Source organism: Gallus gallus, chromosome 12 (genome assembly GCF_016699485.2).
Source record: "Gallus gallus isolate bGalGal1 chromosome 12, bGalGal1.mat.broiler.GRCg7b, whole genome shotgun sequence".
Lineage (NCBI taxonomy): Eukaryota > Metazoa > Chordata > Aves > Galliformes > Phasianidae > Gallus > Gallus gallus.
Genome location: NC_052543.1, coordinates 5,796,920 through 5,815,407, shown reverse-complemented (window position 1 = coordinate 5,815,407; position 18,488 = coordinate 5,796,920). Strand labels below are relative to the sequence as shown.

Below are 18,488 nucleotides of genomic sequence, written 5' to 3'. Positions count from 1 at the left end.
AGAGAAGACATACCTTATCAGATGCCCACAAGTAAGCTGATGTTCCCTGTGTTTGAGCTAGCAAGGAGCATGTCCACATTGCACTGAAATATGAGTGTCTTAGGGAAATACAGATATGTAGCAAAACTCAACAGTTTAGTTTCAGGCAAATTAAACATCTTTCTTACCCAAAACTTCATCTCTTAAACTGAATGCTGTTAGGCTAAGTATACTGCATCTTACTGATGGGACACTTAAGACCCTAAGGGAACATATTGAAAGAATGAATAACTTGGGTCTGTTCATCCTGAGAAAATGAAAACTGAGGGAGGATCTGATAAATGTTAATAAATATGTAAAGGGAGGTGGGGGGGCAAATGGATGAGGCCGGAGTCGTCTTGGTGCTGCGTAGCAAGAGGGCAAGGAGCAATGGCCTAAAACTTGACCACAGGAAGTTCCATAATAAAATGCTGAAGAACTTCTTTATGGTAAGGATGACGGAGCACTGGAACAGGCTGCTCAGAGAGGTTGTGGAGTCTTCTTCCATGGAGTTATTCAAGGCCTGTCTGGATGCCTACCTCTGTGACTTACTGTAAGGCATATACTGTAGCAAGGGAGTTGAACTCACTGATCTCTTGAAGTCCCTTCCAACCACTGCAATTCTGTGATATGTCCTTTGTTTCTGTTTGAAAGTCCTTGTCCCAAGAACTTTATTCATCTGGCAATGTGAGCTTTGAGACACCCACTGCTCCACTTCCTCATATCCCTTTTTACTCTGTCAGCATGTTTTCAGTATGTCCCAGCTAAAAGAGAAATACAGTTAAAGTGCTGAGTTTAAATTGTTTGTGAGTTAGTTATCATAATCACTGGGAAATGGCTTGATTGTATTTTTTATTATTAATCTTCTTTTACCATAATGTTCAGATTTGACTGTAGAATAGCATATAGATTTGTCATCCTGAAGAGAATGAAAAAAGAAATGATGCCTTGGTTTCACTAATGCTACTCCTGCTGCTAGGTGGTGGTGAATAAATTCATACGGCTCTGTAATAGATGACCTTGTTTCCTCCCTTCACGGCTGGATCTAGCCAGTGAAAAACAGCTAATGACTTGGGAGATGGCTCAAATGACATTTAGTCAGCATACAGAGGTACTGAAGTTAAATTCTCCCTTTGTACGTTCTTTTTCATATAAAGTTATGGTCTTGCAGTTTGTGGAGTCAGTGCAGTTTTAAGTCTTCAAAATCTTTCTAGTAAAAACCATCTCTCTTCAGCTTCTTGTACAACAGATTTGTTTTCCTGTACTTATTAGGACCGTACTAGTTTTACATAAATAGCATTTTTAACCCCCCCCAAAACCTCATAAGTTTAGAAATTACTGTTGTCTTCTACTTATATATGAAGGACTTGTGTGGTTTGAGTGGTTTTGCTGAAGGTCACAATAAAAAAAACTTGTGACAGAGCAGCAGGTAAGTGTGAATCTTGTTGTGTCATTGTAGGGCAGAGTTTTCTCCTTCATGTTGTCCTTCCTTACCGTAAGTTCTTGTTTTGTCTATTTACAACTGTCTGCAATTAAGAACCAAGCTGCTGTAGCAGCATCACTTAATGCTTAGACCTTCAGCTTTGCTCAAAAACAGACTTATATAAGTCAAGGAGGACAGTGGAAGTATAGAGTGATAGTATGCAATACCTTAGCATGGAAGCAAGCTATGCACAGCCTTACTGGTAGTGCTCAGTTGAATATATGTATTTAAACAGCAAGTACTTTAGAAACTTAGGTGTTTTAACAGTAAATAGCTGTTTTCATCAATAATAAATTTAGAAGTTGTCCCTTGTGGGCCAGTTTCTGAAATCTTAAAGTAAAGCCAGCCTGAAAATCTGTCAGGGAAATAGCATTTTTGTTAGCTCCTTGCTTCAGCTCTAGTTGGGCAGATGACTGAGCACTGATATTTTAACTCAATATATTAGTTTGTGGAGTAGACAGTTGCATATACTGATATTTTAGCCACTTTTTTTTTCAAATGCACCAAAGATGCTATTTGCCTGAGGCCAAATTTGTTCTTTCCCTTTTAAGTCTTGACATGTACATCTTCAGATTGCAGAGTTGTACATTGTAGCTTGAGCCTCTTAGGTCAGAATAAAGGGAATTTCCTACAAGATAAGCTTGGGGGCTTCATTTAAAATAGTTTCATATATATATATATTTGAGGGTTTTGGCTTTCTCTTTCCTTCCATTACTTATTTTTCAAAAGCTGTAACATAAATGTATGGCAAACAGGTATACAGATTGTAAGGTAAACAGGTATAGGACCAGAGAGATTATTGCGTTACAAAGGAGTAATGAAATGAAGAGCTTACCCATGTCCTGGGTTCACAGAAGGGCTCCAAGAGGAGTGATCTCCAGATGGAGATCCTTCCTTCTTGGGAGTCAGCCCTGAAATGGGGTCTAGGAGGGGTGGAGCCAGGCTTCCTTCTGGTCACTCAGGTGAAATTGCATTCACCTGTGCCCCTGCAGCTGATTCGGTGCTCGCCTCAGGTGGTCAATCAGAGGTTCAGGCTGTGATTCAGCAGTTCCCATACACATAAAGAATGGGTAATTTTCTCCCTTTTGTTGTGTATTTTTGTTAGTGAACTCAGCTGAGTTAATCAAGAATAGCAATGCATTTAAATAAATGAAAGGTTGTAAAGTCTTTATCTGGAGATGTACTTCCTTCAAAGGAGTGATAGTACAAAAACGTAGGGGTGTGAACGTGTAGATAGTCTGTCAGATTTCTCCAAAGAATTCAGAGTACAAGTCCCTAACTTCCCACTTAATTGAGGAGAGGCAGCAAAATGCAGTCTGCTGACCAGCTTAGGATTTGTCAGGTGCTAGTCCTGACTGCTCTCATCTCTTACACTTCTATCAGCCTGAGCTGTGTTAGACCACAGCAGGCCTGGTTGAGGGGCAGTGGTTCATAGTCTCTGATGTTATTCCACTGGGATTACCAGCGAGAAGCTTTGCAATTACGGCTCCTGTGTTCTCCTCTGAGCAAACCTTGTCCCAGGCAGAGCCCACATCATCTCAGTTGTCTCACCCAGCAAGTGAATTGGGCAAGCAGCCACCATTTCATCCCTTTACTCTCACAAACACCGCAGGTTACTCCTGTTCTAGTAACCGAGGAATGAATTATTGGAGAACTACTTGGAGAGAAGTCTTGAGAACAAGCTTTCCCATGCATACCCATGAAGGCTTAACAATTTTTCTTTATATGATAAAAAGATATTTTCTGAGGTCTACATCAGTATTCCCTTCATTGGTTCCCAGTGCTATTTCAGAAAAAAACAAGAAATGTCTGGTGGGAAGGTGTGAAGAAGACTTGCTTCTCTTGGTGGTGGACAAGATGGAATCAAGACAAGATGGAATGCACACACAAACTTAAGCACGTGAAACTCTGTGTGAATGCAGGGAAGCACTGTGAGGGCTGTCAAACAGTGACACAGGTTGCCCAGAGATATTGTTGGCTCGGTCTTGGAGGCTTTCAAAATCTGACTGTGCATGATCCTGGGTGTCTGGTTGTAGGCAACTCTGCCTGAGTAGGGTGGCTTTTCTTAGGCAGCCTCCAGAAGCCCCACATCAACCACAACCATTCTGTGAAATACATGTACAGGTAATAAAAGCTACATGTCTCAGTACTGTCGTATGGTTAAACATACAGGAAGTGATTTTTGAAGCAGGCTTTGCATAGTAAGAAGGCTTTTAGACAATTGTTTTTATAGAGGCATCGAAAAAAGGCAATTAAAATTTTTCCCTTGTGATGTTTTACAGGTCTACCCCATCTCATACCTAAGAATCTCCATGAGTCCTATTCTGCGTACACAAAACAAAGAGGCATTACTGGCTCTACCCCTGGGAGTGACACTGACATTTACAGTCCATTTTCATGATAACTCTGGAGATACTTTCCATTCACATAACTCTGTACTCAACTTCGCAACAAACAGGTTGGTATCTGCTGCAGGATTTAATTACAGAGAACAGAGAATGCCAAACACACGTAGGCCAATTACACCAAGGAACAAAAATTGCTCTAAAGATACCAGTTGAAGATATAGCTTGGACTGGGATTAGAAGAGAAACAGTTTTCTGAGGTCTTCAGAGGCAGTGTGGAAGAAAAAAGAGTTCCAGTTCATAATCGATATTCTCTAGCAAATGGAAAGTTTCTCAGATAAGCATGATCCCTAGTGGGGCCTGCTGGGGTACATTTCTGCTCTAAGTGACTCTGAATCATCAGATTGCATACATCAGCAGCCTATATAAACAATTGATCTTATTAACATTTGCTTCATCTTGCCTCTCCTTTTTTTTCTAGAGCCTTGTTACACTGACTCACATTTTATATAAGATTTTCTCATTCAGGGTCTGTCTCTTCTGATAAGCTTGTACAGTCTTTGTATGGCAAAGCCAAGCCTCACACAGACTTCTGCATTTTGCCTCAAAAACTAATAAATATCACAAAACAACCCTCTTTGGTCATTAGTAAAGAGTCATTAATTCCATTACTATAACATAGTGTGCTTTGTGTGTAGCATGTAATGGTTACAACTCAGATCATGGTTAAAAAAAATGGGATTGAGGTCAGGGAGCAGAAAGAAGTTGAATGCAAGATTTTCTATCCTTCTACCTAAGTGATCTGCAGAAATTTCTGAAGCTTACAGAGATCCGTGAGATAACAATACCATAGCTTCCAAGGTAGACGGGCCAGAGCTGCATCAGCACAGTGCTGATTATTAGCTTAAACACAGAAGCATTGCTCGTTAACCTCAGGTCCAGCTCTCCAGTGACCCGGCTCTATTGCTCTCAAGACTTTGACTGCTGTCTTTGTGGTACTGCCAGGGTGGCAGTCTTTGTGCTGTGTATGCTTAAGTGCTCTGTGTTAGTGCATCTGGGAGTGCTGAATGTTAGGAAATATCAGAACTTGTAATCAAACTTGATTTAACTTTGTAAAGACGTGGTTGGAATGCATGTTCCTGATATAATTGATTTCCTTATTAGCTCCCTAAGAAAAAAAGAAAAGAAACAATCTAATTTTTAAAATTCTACTTTTCTTAAAATTAGGGGAGAGTTTTCATGCATCATTATAACCTCAGTATTTATTCAGCATAACCATATAGGAACTGAAATTTACCTCAGTAACACCTAAATTGTTTTTCTGTTTTCCTTATTTTGTCACTGTTCATTAGAAGATAACCATCAGAGAAAACCAGATATCCAACATCTGCAGTCAGTGTTTGTGCATGCTATCTATTGTAGAACTGAAGACATTAGCAAACTTGCCTTAAAAAAAAAAAAAAAACTACTTTTTTTTGTTTGTATGTAGAGATGACTTTGTACAGATTGGGAAAGGAGCCACAAACAACACATTTGTAATCCGGACTGTAAACGTAGGCTTGACCTTGCTTAAAGTCTGGGATGCAGAACACAGTGGAATTGCAGACTATGTCCCCCTTCCTGTGCAACACGCCATTTTTCCTGAACTCACCGATGTGGTTGTAGGCGATGTCCTCTGCTTGAGTACTCTGCTCACAAACCAGGAAGGTAAGTGGCATTTCAGTCATTCTGTTTATGCAGCTATATAATTGACATCAGTCTGACTCTTTCTCTTTCTCAGGAAAACTAGATGCATAATTTATGATGTTTTCTCAGAATCAAATGTCACTGTTCTTGTTAATGATAAAAATAGCTTTGATCAGCTCTTCTAATTTTAATTGTACCATGCAATATGTTCCTTGTATGGAATTCGTGAGCATCAGACTTCAGGGTTCTCCATTCTCTTGGCTTGAAAGGCTGTTTTTTTTTTTTTTTCTAAATGGAAATCATGCAAAGAAGTTATCATGGTGTAGCTTCACTCTCTGTTCTTATTCTTAGTATTAATAGGTTTTTGTCCAGGTAACTGCAAGTCAGTCTGTGTGCATGTGAGAGTGTGTGACAAAAGCAATCAATGCTGCCCATACAATGGGTGTACACATAAAGACACCACATAAATTTATGTCGTTGAGGCATTTCACTCTTTGTTGTGCAGTGTGCAAATGGTGTGTCTTTACAGGCCTGCCAGGCATATGGAGCTCTTCATCAAATAGTGTTCTTCAAATCGACTCCAAGACTGGTGTAGCTGTCGCAAAGGATTCTGGTGTTGCCACTGTCTATTATGAGATTCCTGGATTACTTAAAACATACAGAGAGGTAAGGTATTGCTACATCCTACCAGAACTACTGGAGGTTGTTTGCTTCAGCAAAAATGAGTCCTATGGGTTTTTAGTTAGATTTAGAAATAAGTATACTATGCATATATTTATCTAGTTTATTATTTATATAGTTTATCTAGTTAAATGAAAAATAAATATAGAAATTTAAATCATTTCAAAGGAGAAAACCTTAGAAATGCTTAAGTATGCTTTCTAACCATTAGGCAGGAACATTTGATATGTCAAAAAATACCTTGTTTTTCTTCTTTTAATCACCTGTGTTAGTATAATGAGATCAATGGTTCCTGGTTTTAGCTCATACTGTTTCTATACTGTACATCTGATTGCTTGGCTACGGTGTTTCTAGATGCCAAACCATTTATAAGTAAGTTTGGGCAGAAATGTCAACAAGAAGTTTTAAGTAGTGTACTATATTACTAAGTACTGTTGATCTGAACTATTTGATTAATTTTTTTTACATTGCAGTTGTACTTCTGATGCAATTCACTGCATCATCCTGACATAAGCACCAGACTTTTTAAACTTAAATTCAAACTTAAAATTTTAGGCCTGTTTTGTGGGGTGAATAGAAAAAGAAAAGTGTTTGACTAGCTTAAATTGCCTCAGAAGGCAATTAATACAATTAGAGAAATTTTGTTTTTTATAAAGTCCAACACAAACTCTTGGGGCTTTATCTGTTTTATGTAAAAGGGCATGTGCTTCTCAATCAATCCAATCTCATTTTGCCTCAGTTTCTTCTGCTGATGTTTTGTTTATTAATGCAGTTATTATTAAAAATGTACTTCATCCTTTATTCAGGTATTGATTAACATACCTCAGAGGACTACAGCAATGCATGTAAGTGGAGTGAAAACCAGCTTACAAGGAGTTGCTGCCTCAAAAGTGATAGTTTTGATTGGGGAAAGAAATAAAAATTTGCAAGGTAAGATTGAAAAAAAAAAAAAAATAAAGTGTGTGTGTGTGTGTGTATATATATATATATATGTACACTAAATGTTTATTGCATATTATGTTTGTATATTCATGATGTGTTTTTGAAGGATCTGTGAAGCCGGTGTAGGGATTTCTCCGTGAACCTGTACTGTATATCCAGGCTCCCAGGAGCCTTGGGAAGCTTAGGGTCATCTTCTGGCTATTGCAGTCTCACAACTAATACAATAAGTAGATAATGGAAGGGTTGGTTTTGATCACATTAAAAAAAAAAATAGTTAAGAGGCAATCAGCTGAATAGTAGCTGCTATGTTTAATTCCATTTGCCTCCTCAGTAAGTTAAGCATGCTCAGTAAGGTTGACAACTGCTTTAGTATTTTTAATTTTTTTATGGAAACTTTCATCAATTATAAGCTTGTAATACAGAAATAAGAGAACGTGTTGTGTGCTTAATGAATAAGCTATATTTTGCTTGATCGTGGTTTCCTTCTGTCATTACCTCAACACTTAACACTCACTGAACAGTATTTTTTTTTGTATCTTATGCAAATTATTATCCTACTTATAAACATCTTGCCAGAAACTGAAATATAAATCAAGACTGCATGATCACATAAGTTATCCAGCAGGCACATCTGAGCTGAAAATACTTTCTACTTCATTCTTTCCTGTAACCAAATTATTCTTGTCACGTGTGTATATGAATTCGTCTTTTATATTTATATGTATGTTTTATATATATGTTTTATATACATATGTATTTATATAAATGTAAAATTTTCAATTACTTTCTCTTTGAGATTAGATATAAGATATTTTAACTTTAGCATAACCTTGTGAAACTAGCTGGAAATAACAGACAGCAGTTCTGTTTTAGAAGGTAGGAAAATATCTTGCTATTTCAAGCTATGGTTTTGCTTTTATGGGGCAACCCCATAGTTACTTTTTTTTTCTTTCCCTTAGGGAAGTGCTTGCCTGCTCAGATTGAAGCCATTGCTGAATTACAACCACAATCCATTATCAGTTGTCATCTAAAATTTGACAGTGATGCATTTGACTTTCCGGCACGTGATATATTTGTAGCAGAACCTGGATTTGATGCAATTTCAGGTAAGAGAAGATGCCGTGCTGTAGGCAGACACTTTGAGATCTGCTGCAGTGTAGTCCAAATGCCCAAACAGATTTTCTGCTGAAGCCTCTGAGCTTTGTTGTTTTGGATCTCAGCTTCAGTGAATCCCTAATGTGCACTCTCCCTGTTTAGTTCAAGGGTTTTCTGCATTTGATAATGACATTGATATGTTCTCTAGAAATTAGCAGCAGCCCATTCCATATGTTTGTTCCTGACTTACTACTATAATTCTGAAAAACTTTGCTTTATACAATGCTGAAGAAGTATTTTGTGGAGAGGGACAACTACTGCACACTGCATAATAGTGGCTGCCTCTGGTACTTGGTTAGGGAAAGAAAATAAGGGTAGAACAGCTAGCTAGCCAAGTTCTGCTTGTTACTTATGCTTTGAATCTTCCATACTGCAGGCGGGTTTTTTACCACACTTATTGCAATGCTTAGTTTGAGGCAAAAATTATGTTGCTTTAGTGCCAGGATGGTGATGCTTGGGTGAGTGATGCACCGTGTTCAATTCACCCACCTACTCCTGATTCCATTTGAATCTTTCAGTTTTTCTCCAAAGATGTCACAAAGATCCTATTCTGCATGGAGGGAGGGGGGAAAAAAAACCCAACAACCCCAAATCACCAAAACAAGCACTAACAGTCAAACTTCTTTTGGTTTTGTAGGACATTACATGTGTTCCATCACAATGCACAGGCTTACTGACAAGCAACTGAAGCATCTCAGTATGAGCAAAACAGAGCTCAGAGTTACAGCTTCAATCCAAGGCAGTCACTTCTCTGGAGAACAAATTGGCACTGAGGTGCCATTCAATCCTGGGTTTTATGCTGATCAAACAGAAGTGCTTTTAAGTAATCATTACCCAAGCGCTGATGTGAAAATATTTGGTGCCACTGAAATTCTTGATACCCTGGAGGTGAGTGTATTGCTGGAAAATATTAATCATTGTTGGAAAGCATTTTGAACTGTTACATGCAACTTTCTAACTCTGCCACATCTGAAGATTATTTTTAGATGATTTGGAAATGTTCATCTCTAACGTATTGCTCCCCAGTTTTCATGTCTACTTCAAGGTAGAAGTATGTTAGCCTCATCTTTATGCTAGCTGGGACACGTTAACTAGCACAGACTGGGGAGTAGAAAATCTGCTTGATCCCTAGTGACAGGAGTAGGTATTTGCCCACCATTCACATGGCCCAATAGAAGATGCTTTTATGTGTTCAGCTGATACCCACAGAAATAGCAGTTACTAGGGCAACCTTAAAAAACAGGAGTGAAGTGATGCAAGTATGAATGTAATATTACAATCAAGTCTAGCTCCTGCTGAGAGACGAATTGCCCTAGGATTGTGGAAAAACATTTTTCTGAAGCATGGCCTGGGAGTTGGATGTGTTGCTGTGTTTTCTCAAGTGGTCTTTTTCAGGTTGTTTTTTTTTTTCCTTGGCAGGTGAAATGTGGATCACCAACGGTGAAGGCATTTGAGAAGGAGAAATCCTATGGGCTGCCTAGTTACATAGTCTACACTGTTAGTCTGTCTGATCCAAGAGTTTCAAGCCAGGGATCCTTATCAACTGCTCTAACTATCTCTAGTCCTATGACTGACCAGACTATCATTATTCCAGTGACAGTAATTTATTTGACTGACAGAACCAGTGCACCAGTGAGACGTAAGTTTATCTCTAGACTTCATGTGCCAGAATAAAAGTATAAATTACATTAGCGTTTGAGATGATAAAATCTGGTGTGTTAAAATCTGAACTGACAGCTCACATTATCACTGACATTCAAACAGCTCACTGTGACCAGAAGACTTGAATGCTATTGCTCATTAAAACCAAAGCAGAATATATTCTCCTTTTGGGCCAGCCCAAAATACTCTGTTGAAGTTGGCATAAATATCCCAGTGCTAAAGTATCCAACAGTATTTATTTGCTTTACTTCTATTTACTCTTAGAGCAAAAATGGTCAGCAAATTGGGCCTGAGGAGAATAAAGAACACTGCATATCAATGTCTTAATTTGTTATTGGTAAATTTTGAAGAGTGCATTATAAATAGTCATTAATATTGAAATCACGCTAAGTTGATTAAATTTATTTAGGATAACTACTCAAACTGAAGGAGCTGAAAGAGAGTGAAGAAATAACTATTAAGGCAGATTGGAGAGACAAGGTGCTCTCATAACTTAATATTGTCCTTTCTTAATTGATTCTACAGATGGAGCAAGTCTATTCCAGCACTTTCTTGATTCCTATCAAGTAATGTTCTTCACACTTTTTGCACTATTAGCAGGGACAGCTGTTATGATCATAGGTAAGAGAATAAAAGATCACTAATATTTTTTTCTATAACTTCATGTAATACTTTAGTAGTGAGATATAAAGGAAAAATTTTAGTACTAAATCATGTTTTTTAACAATGTCTTGCAGCCTATCATGCAATTTTCTCACAAAAAGAACAGCACACTCATCCAGCGTTTACTCCAAGGACACCTCCTCAACACAGCCATAACAGTAAGCAGATGTTACCCAGTTACAAATGAATTGATTAGTCTATATACTGCATTTGAATTGAATGTAGGGATGTATCGCTACTAGTTTATATTCTGAGTTACATGACAACAGGCACTGTGCTGGTTCCTGGAAAATTAGTTGTTAATTTCCCCTTCTCGTTCCGCCAGCTGTCCTTTTCTCCATCACTCATTCTTTTGAAACTCCGATCAGATGTAGCAACATCAGAAATGAGCATGCTGAAAGTCTGAGAATTCATGGGAATCACCAGGAGGCTAGAGGGGGAGATCCACAAGGATCCAAGGGGAAGTAAAGCAGTATCAGTTGCTGATACAATGCACTTGGCAGCAGCTGGCTGGTTGTTCAATTCATGTGACACCAGCTGAGCTGCAGCATGGCTGCTTTTCTTTTGCTATCAGCAAGCTGTGTGGTTCTGGGAACTGGGGCTCCTGTAAGAGGAAAGGAAGGGCAAATACTAGGGGGAAGAAGGGCACAAATCTATGGAGTTATGTTGTGCAGGAAATAATTTGTTGCTTCATTGCTTTTTGTTTTGCAGTCATGATTTACCTGTATTACTTAATATTGTATTTAATTCTTATTTTACCTGCAGTATTGTAGAATCATACTCTTTCAGAAGTATGTAAAAAAAAATGCCTATTTATTGCAGAAGTCCATGTAGCAAATAATGTACACATAATTACAGACGTAGTTAAGGTGTTAGAGAGTTACAGTCCTATTTGTGTCTGATAGTTCAGATAAAGTATGGTAAGTTCAACCTGAAAGCTATTTGCTGAAGTGAAATGCATTGTGCCCTCCTCAGAAAGCTGCATTAATTCTTTTATTCGAGTCCTTAATGAAAGACCTACAAGATTTTGATACATATAGGATCTCTTTTCAACAGGTAGTAAGCTAACGGGCTTATTCAACTCAGAGTGGATCATTATACTCACTCGCCACATGCTCCAGCAGATGATAAGTGGCAGTTATTTTTTTCCTACTTCCTCCACCAATCCTAAGTATGATTGTTTTTCTCATTTTCCTCTTTGTTTTAGGTTTCTCTGCATCACCTGTGCTTTCCTTCAGCCCTCAGTCCTCAAGCAGGAAAACAAGCCCATCGTCCACGCTCTGGAGCACTGATTATGGTTCACGTTAGAGAAAACAGCACTCTTCATCATGAACTTGGACTGAGGTGGAGCAGGGGGAAATAGTGCCTTTAAGGATTACCTTCAGAGCTTTTGCGGTTTTGATGTAACTCACATAATCTCTTGAAAATAACCAGCTTCTTTTTTCTTCTAATATTTAGAGCTCTTTGTATTTTTTTTATGCACTTCAGTTCTCTACAATTTATTTTAGCTGCTGCTTTATGCAAAGTTGATGAGGATGAATGGACAAAAAGCAGTGTTCATGCTAAGCTAGCTTTTTTGCACTTCAAGCAGTTAGAAATTGTCTAAGTGACAGTGACCTAAGTCTATTTACTCTTGCAGAAATTAACTTTCTTTTTACTAGCTTTTTAAAAAAGGGAAATAGAAAAACAGGGTAAATGTGAGCCAAAAATATGAAGGATTGTATATTTCAGATTTCTTAATTTTGATTTGGACTCAGGAATGTACTGCACTGATAAGTATTCTTATGTTTAGCCTTACAATGTGATTCATCATCATAATTTGCTGTTTAAGCATCAGGAATGCTGGAACAACTGTGAATAGATTTGGAAGTGGTTTTCTTTTTGCTTTGTTTTTTAACCAAAAAAAAAAAAGAAATTTAAAAAATGTCTTACAAGTGTGGCTTCCATTGGGTACAGCTGCAGTGTTCCTGTGTTGTTACTGTGTAAGCACTTTTTTGGATTGGGAATGTGAAAGCACGTGCCTTCTAAGAGGATTTTCTTCCAGTAGTAAATGGTTTTAATTGAAGGCAATTATTTTACCTGTTGCTGATTAAAAATACATTTTATATTAGTTATTTTAGACATAGAAGTACCTCAATGAAAACTGAGCCACCTCTTGTTACCACTAGTTACCTGATGCACTGGAAAGTGGCTTATTTCATACTTAGAATGAGTGACCTTTTCAGTTGGTTCAATCTGCTTATCTCTAGTGTGTTTGTGTACATAGTAATACAGTCACATCCAGAATTAATTTCAACTATACAGTGAAATGTGACTGCTATGACCAGACTGAGGAATATTTGTACTTGAATATCCTGTTATTAAGAGCACATTGGTAGACCTTTTAAATACAGCGTAGTGTTTCACTGCATAAGAATTATTGTTTTTTTTTTAATTGGTGTATTTTAGCTTTTTTCCCTGTCTGCAAGGACACGGAGTTAAAATGCACAATTCAGAGTACATCAGAAAGTATTCTGCTATATCAGGCAGCTGATCACTGTGTATGTTCAGATATATTTTACCTTCTAAGCAAGGTAGCAATGAGGTATGGTGTCTTGAACTTCTTTCCAAATCGATTTTGAAAGAGATTGGATGGGGAGTTGTTGTATTACTTGGTCATTAGATAGTTCCCTGAGGACAGGAAATAGTACCTCAGTTGGAATTCTTCGTTTGCAAAATTATAATCATAATCACAGTAACTTCAATATGCAAACAGTATTTCATAGCTGACAGATGAGGGATTGTTTACAAATAAGTAGTATCACAGTGTCAATTGTGAATATTATTCTGAGCGTGCAAACTCCCTTAAGGACCATAATGAAAGTGATCTCATGCAATGTGTGAAGAATTATGTGGAAAAAGATTTGAAGTCTATGGTATATATTTTTGGTTTCATACAATGTTACAGAGAAGCAACACTGTTACATATTATTCTGTGTCTTGTATAATTTATTTTCTAATTTTGGAAAAAGTGTGCCTTACATGCTACTACTAAAAATGGACAATTTGGTTGTAGATAATAATTTCTATCTGTATTATTTAATAAAGGTTTGTAAGAATCCTTCAGTATATTGCTGACGAACTTTCCTTTTTGTGGCTACTCAGAATTTAGCATATAATTCTATTAGCTGTACTTCCTCTTCTATGTTTCATGCCCAACCTTTGTGAGTATACCTCTCTTTCCACACCACCAGTGCAACAGTAAGCCATTTTTTCTTGTGGAAGTTTTCATGTTGGCTTTGTTTACAATACATTTTCCTCTGCTCCTGATATGAGAGGAAGAAGATGTCTCGCTGTGAATCCAAGTGTATTTCTTAACGGTTAAAAGGGAGATGATGGGGAAAAATCATACGAGATAGCATCAAAACAACATTTGCATTAATGTGGATCACTGGAAAAAGTGCTGCACTTACGCTGTTACTGTTGTGTTAATATGGTGATTGCATTGATTAACAGAGTAGTCTTGTTAATGTGTTATTGTGCATGTGGTATGAACTGTATAGGTAAAATGCTTATATATAGAACATGGCTGGAGAATGAATGAGGTAAAGCTTTTGAATATATGCCCTTAATGAAAAAGGAAGGTGAGTGGAAGCTAGTTGTCTCATCTTAAATCTTCTAAAAAACATGGTGTGATGTTATATTTTTTATAGTGATACATATATATATTTAAAAAATAGTCTCTTAGAAAGTGGCTTAGAACCACTGTCTGGAAGTAGGTGTCCATGGTATATATCAACTCAGTCATTTCATATTCTTGCAGACCCTCAATATCTGCATGATGATTTACAGTCATGCTTGTTTGCTTTTGTCAATAATGTAATGATTTTAAACTATGCTGACAATATTTTCATCTACTATTTCTTGTCGGAAGCTTTTCAGTTTCCATTAAGTGTTGTCAGTTCCTACTGAAGTCAGTGGTGGCTGAGGAGGCAGCTCTCACCCCTCTCAGAGAGAAATGAAAGGGCTATGGACATCTTAATGCTAGTGTGATAAATTTTCAGAGGTGTTCCCAGGAAAAGTTTTATTCCCTTCTTCCTTTCACTGCCCATTCAGCCTACCATTCAGTACTGAATGTCCTGAAATACACTGCTCCAAGGGGTGAGGATACTTTGGCAAATGCCCACTGTTTATTTCAACTCTTTAGGCAACTAGTTGTGTCTCCTGGCATACATCCTTATGAGATGTGATTTGCTACAAGCTAGAGTCAGAGGGGGGATGCTGAAAAGGGCAAAAAGTGGGAAATGGAGAACTGGGATGGATCAGGAACCAATCTGCTCCAAGGAGTGATGAAGTCAAAAGCCTCAGACTGCTCTTCTGGACTGTCAGGCAGTTCCCGAGGGCGGGGTCTGGTGAGGTAAATTTCTCTGCCTTGTTGCTGCCAATGTAAATATCAGCATTTCTAAAAAGGTTCACCTGCTGCTCTTTCCCCAGTGTTTGCTTGCTTGAGCATTTTGCTGGAAACGTGTACTGTATTTGCTGGATATGGTATGTTCTAAACTTGAGTTGCTCTGCCTTCTTGAGTTCATCGTTTAACAAAAAAATTCGGGCTGCACTCACTTCTTGTTAACTGATCAACTCCAGCAGAGCAGGACTCATCTTCGTTTTTGGTAGGAGGAGGATTTAGGGATTTAATGCATGCTGGTGATGGCAAGTTCATCACATGTTGTTTCTAGGACAGACAGCCATTCCTTCTAAATCTCCATATACAATGTAAAAAGCAACCCAATCTGCAAGCAATGAATTTGTGAAGCCCACCTCAGCTGCAGATCCGCATCCTGAGCCGCTCAGCAAATCCTGCAGTGAAGCACTTGTAGCAGCTGGGAGCCATTTTGCAGATGCTGTACTTCGCCTTCCCGCCACAGGGCGCTCCCAGCCAATCACAGCAGCCGTGACAGGCTGCAACTGCAGCGCGTGGCCGGTACTGAGGAGAGCCAGAGGCAGCTGCCTGAGAGAGCTGTGGCTGTGTGGAAGCTCCCCTCAGCCCCTGTTCTTACTTTTTGATTGTTTTCATTATTATTATTATTATTATTATTTTTTAAGTTGGGAGCAGGCTTGCTGTGTACTTTTTTCCTGTTAGTTGAAAAGTTGGAGTGGATGTGATAAGTCCATTAAAAGGTACAGTTGTGATCAGTGATTAACGTCCATGGGGGTTAGGAAAAGGAGGAGCTAACGTTGTTGGAAGGCAGTTATCGTGGAATCCTGGTCAAGCTGTGCTGTCTGTGGAGGGAAGGAAAAGCTGTGCTGGCAAAGCAGGCTGTGCTGGCTGAATTGCTGTTGGCAAATATTCAAGTGCTTGGAAGGAATGAAGTGCTAGGGAAGCAGCTAAACTAACAGTCCAAGGATCATACCAAAACATGGCAGAAATACAAGAGTACTCGTTAGAATTATGGAGTACAACTGCTGTCTCTGAAATACGTTTCTCTGCGGATTAAAGCTAGCCTGTGCCTCTCTGAGGCAGAAGGACTGAGTGAGAATCTGTCAGCCTAATGCTCTTTGCTTAGGGGACAGATTTTTCTCCTGGATACTGGAACCAGGTCATGGTTGGAGGATGTTTGCTTGTGACAGCAGATGTGAAGTTGTGGTGACGATGCCATTGGCTTCGACCTGCGCAGTTCCCTGCTGTGCTTCCTGTGAGCAGAGGTGTGTGGGGACGGGACGTCTTCTGTGCGTGTGAGCAGAAGTGTTTTAGCGGGAGGAGCCTGGCTGCTGAGCGCTGCCACAGTCCCAGGTTATACCTCAGCATTTTGAGGTGCCGAGAGCCTGTTTCCAGTTCATCCAGAAAGTTCCTGCTCATCAACAGCTGCACTGCAAAGGATTATTCACCTATTAACTTGTTACCTCCCCCTCTCCTGGCTTAGAAAACACAGCCAGATACTGAATAAAATGTTGACGCAACCTCTTTAGTTAAAGTCCTCCCGATAAGGAGTCGGAGTTATTGTGTGGAGTTTTAGGAGAAGGTTCTCCTAGCAGCTCGCTTTTAGCAGCTCATTTGCTGACTTTTGTTTTTATACTTGAGGAGGTTATGCTTTACAGGTATTAATCCAGCATCTTCTCCAATTACTGCATTTTTTTTTTTAAGACAATGTCCTGATTTTCTCCTCGATTTGGATGTTAACATACGTATCTTCAAGGTACCTGCCTGGAAATCAGTCATAAATCTGTGGGCTTCTTAGTACAGTATACTGCAAAAAACAAAATGCTTCCTCCTTCCAGTTTGCCCAGTTAGAGATAGAGCTGGAGTGGAGCAGGGACCAGCTGGGGTGTGTTGCTCGAGCTCTCATCTCTCTGTCAGAGAGTCTCCTAAGAGAAAGCAGTGAGGTAAAATCCAATAAAAGCATTCCTGATGCTGTAGGCACAATCAGAGTGTACCAGTCACTTCTGGCAGTTTCTTTAGATGGTCTTTTTAACGTATACACAAGTTTATCAGAAAACTCTGCCATTATATTGTAACAAGCTGAGTGTAGATGGGATTCTTGAATGAATGCTGGGGGAAGCCTTTAGGAAAAAAAAAATACCAAAAAAATCCCACACGACAGCAAATATTGAAGGCAAAGTCTTTCTTCATTGTTTTGAGAAAGCAGTAAGCCCTCAAAAGTCCCTTCTATTCCACAGGTGCAACATACTTAATCATAGGTACTGACAACTTATAGAAGCTCAATCCTTACCTACAACAGTAAGTGCATGGGTTGCACAAATTTACATGGATATTAAGTCTTTGAGTGAAGTAGTTATTGCTTGCATACTTGTAAACTACTGCCACCTGTGTCTAGGCTTAGATCTGCATACCACTCACACATAAATACAGTCTGCAGCTTACACTGCCAGAGAATACCAAGCAGTTCACTTCTATAGAAGCAGAAAGGTGTGTGTAGCAGAATGTATGTTCCCCTGGTTTTCCTAAACACCCTGGCCTTTCCTTGCAGGACATCTCCAGATGAGATCCTCTGCCAGCAATACAGCTTCTGTATAGCTGTCTACTTGAGAGACTTTGAAATTGTTCACTGGTAACTTTCCTGGCTTTATCTGCAACTTGCTGCTTGCCACCCATGTTATGCTGAGTCTCATCATTTCACTGTAAATGTACAGAAGCACCCTGATTTATCAGCTGTAAGCGGGGAAGCCCTTGAGATGGCACTTGGTAGACAGGCAAGGTATGTGAATGCAGATTAATTCTGTTTCTTTCAAGTATTTGTTTGTTATTCTTGGGAAAGCAACTAGACCTTTTATTTATGTATTAACTTTGTGTAGCTATGTTAGTCTGTGTAACGTTTGTGATATGATTAAAACCATTCCTCTTCAGCTCTTTCCTCATTGTATCGGTTACAAGCTTAAGGTTTTAGCTAGTTTGAAAAGCCAATCACACCTTCTCTATGATACAGATGCTCTACTCTTACCTCATAAGAACTGTATCAACTTGAAACTGGAAAGAAAAGTCACTTAGTAAGTAGCAATTATCTGGCTCAAGATCTTTATGCGACATTAGATATTTTGTATGCTATATTCTATTGGTTTATTACCCATACTTCAAAAACGTGTTATTTTTAGTTCGAGTGGATCTGGGTTCACTTCTCAGCTGTTAACTTCAACAGGAAAACTTCCTGGTGTTACTGGGCACAAGATTCAGATACATAATTTCTAAGATTCTTCTCTGGAAGCTTGCAAAATTAATTTCTCTTTGATTCATATTTATCATCGCTGTGTTTTGAGCTGTGAATTTACTAACAGGAAGTCTAATACCGTTTTCCATATTTTCCCTCATATCACTTGTCTTCTCTGTCTTCAGAGCTATTTTTATCACAGCTACTGTGTTT

General features: G+C 38.7%; 2 protein-coding genes across 6 annotated transcripts in view; both read left to right on the top strand.

Moving 5' to 3' along the window:
• NUP210 (nucleoporin 210) overlaps window positions 1-13,743 on the top strand; it is a 59,789-nt gene extending 46,046 nt beyond the window's left edge. For all 3 annotated transcript variants that reach the window (XM_015293448.4, XM_025154545.3, XM_414320.8), the window contains 10 exons: window positions 3,784-3,959; window positions 5,336-5,553; window positions 6,062-6,198; window positions 7,020-7,143; window positions 8,115-8,261; window positions 8,948-9,198; window positions 9,730-9,949; window positions 10,498-10,593; window positions 10,710-10,793; window positions 11,843-13,743. In XM_015293448.4, coding sequence (XP_015148934.2) covers window positions 3,784-3,959; window positions 5,336-5,553; window positions 6,062-6,198; window positions 7,020-7,143; window positions 8,115-8,261; window positions 8,948-9,198; window positions 9,730-9,949; window positions 10,498-10,593; window positions 10,710-10,793; window positions 11,843-11,943 — 1,554 coding nt within the window. In that variant the 3' untranslated portion in view covers window positions 11,944-13,743. The remainder of the gene's footprint in view (window positions 1-3,783; window positions 3,960-5,335; window positions 5,554-6,061; window positions 6,199-7,019; window positions 7,144-8,114; window positions 8,262-8,947; window positions 9,199-9,729; window positions 9,950-10,497; window positions 10,594-10,709; window positions 10,794-11,842) is intronic.
• Window positions 13,744-15,583: 1,840 nt separating this feature from the next.
• Window positions 15,584-18,488, top strand: part of IQSEC1 (IQ motif and Sec7 domain 1) — a 365,521-nt gene continuing 362,616 nt past the window's right edge. For all 3 annotated transcript variants that reach the window (XM_046900093.1, XM_046900092.1, XM_040646649.2), the window contains exons 1-2: window positions 15,584-15,792; window positions 17,601-17,828. In XM_046900093.1, coding sequence (XP_046756049.1) covers window positions 17,806-17,828 — 23 coding nt within the window. In that variant the 5' untranslated portion in view covers window positions 15,584-15,792; window positions 17,601-17,805. The remainder of the gene's footprint in view (window positions 15,793-17,600; window positions 17,829-18,488) is intronic.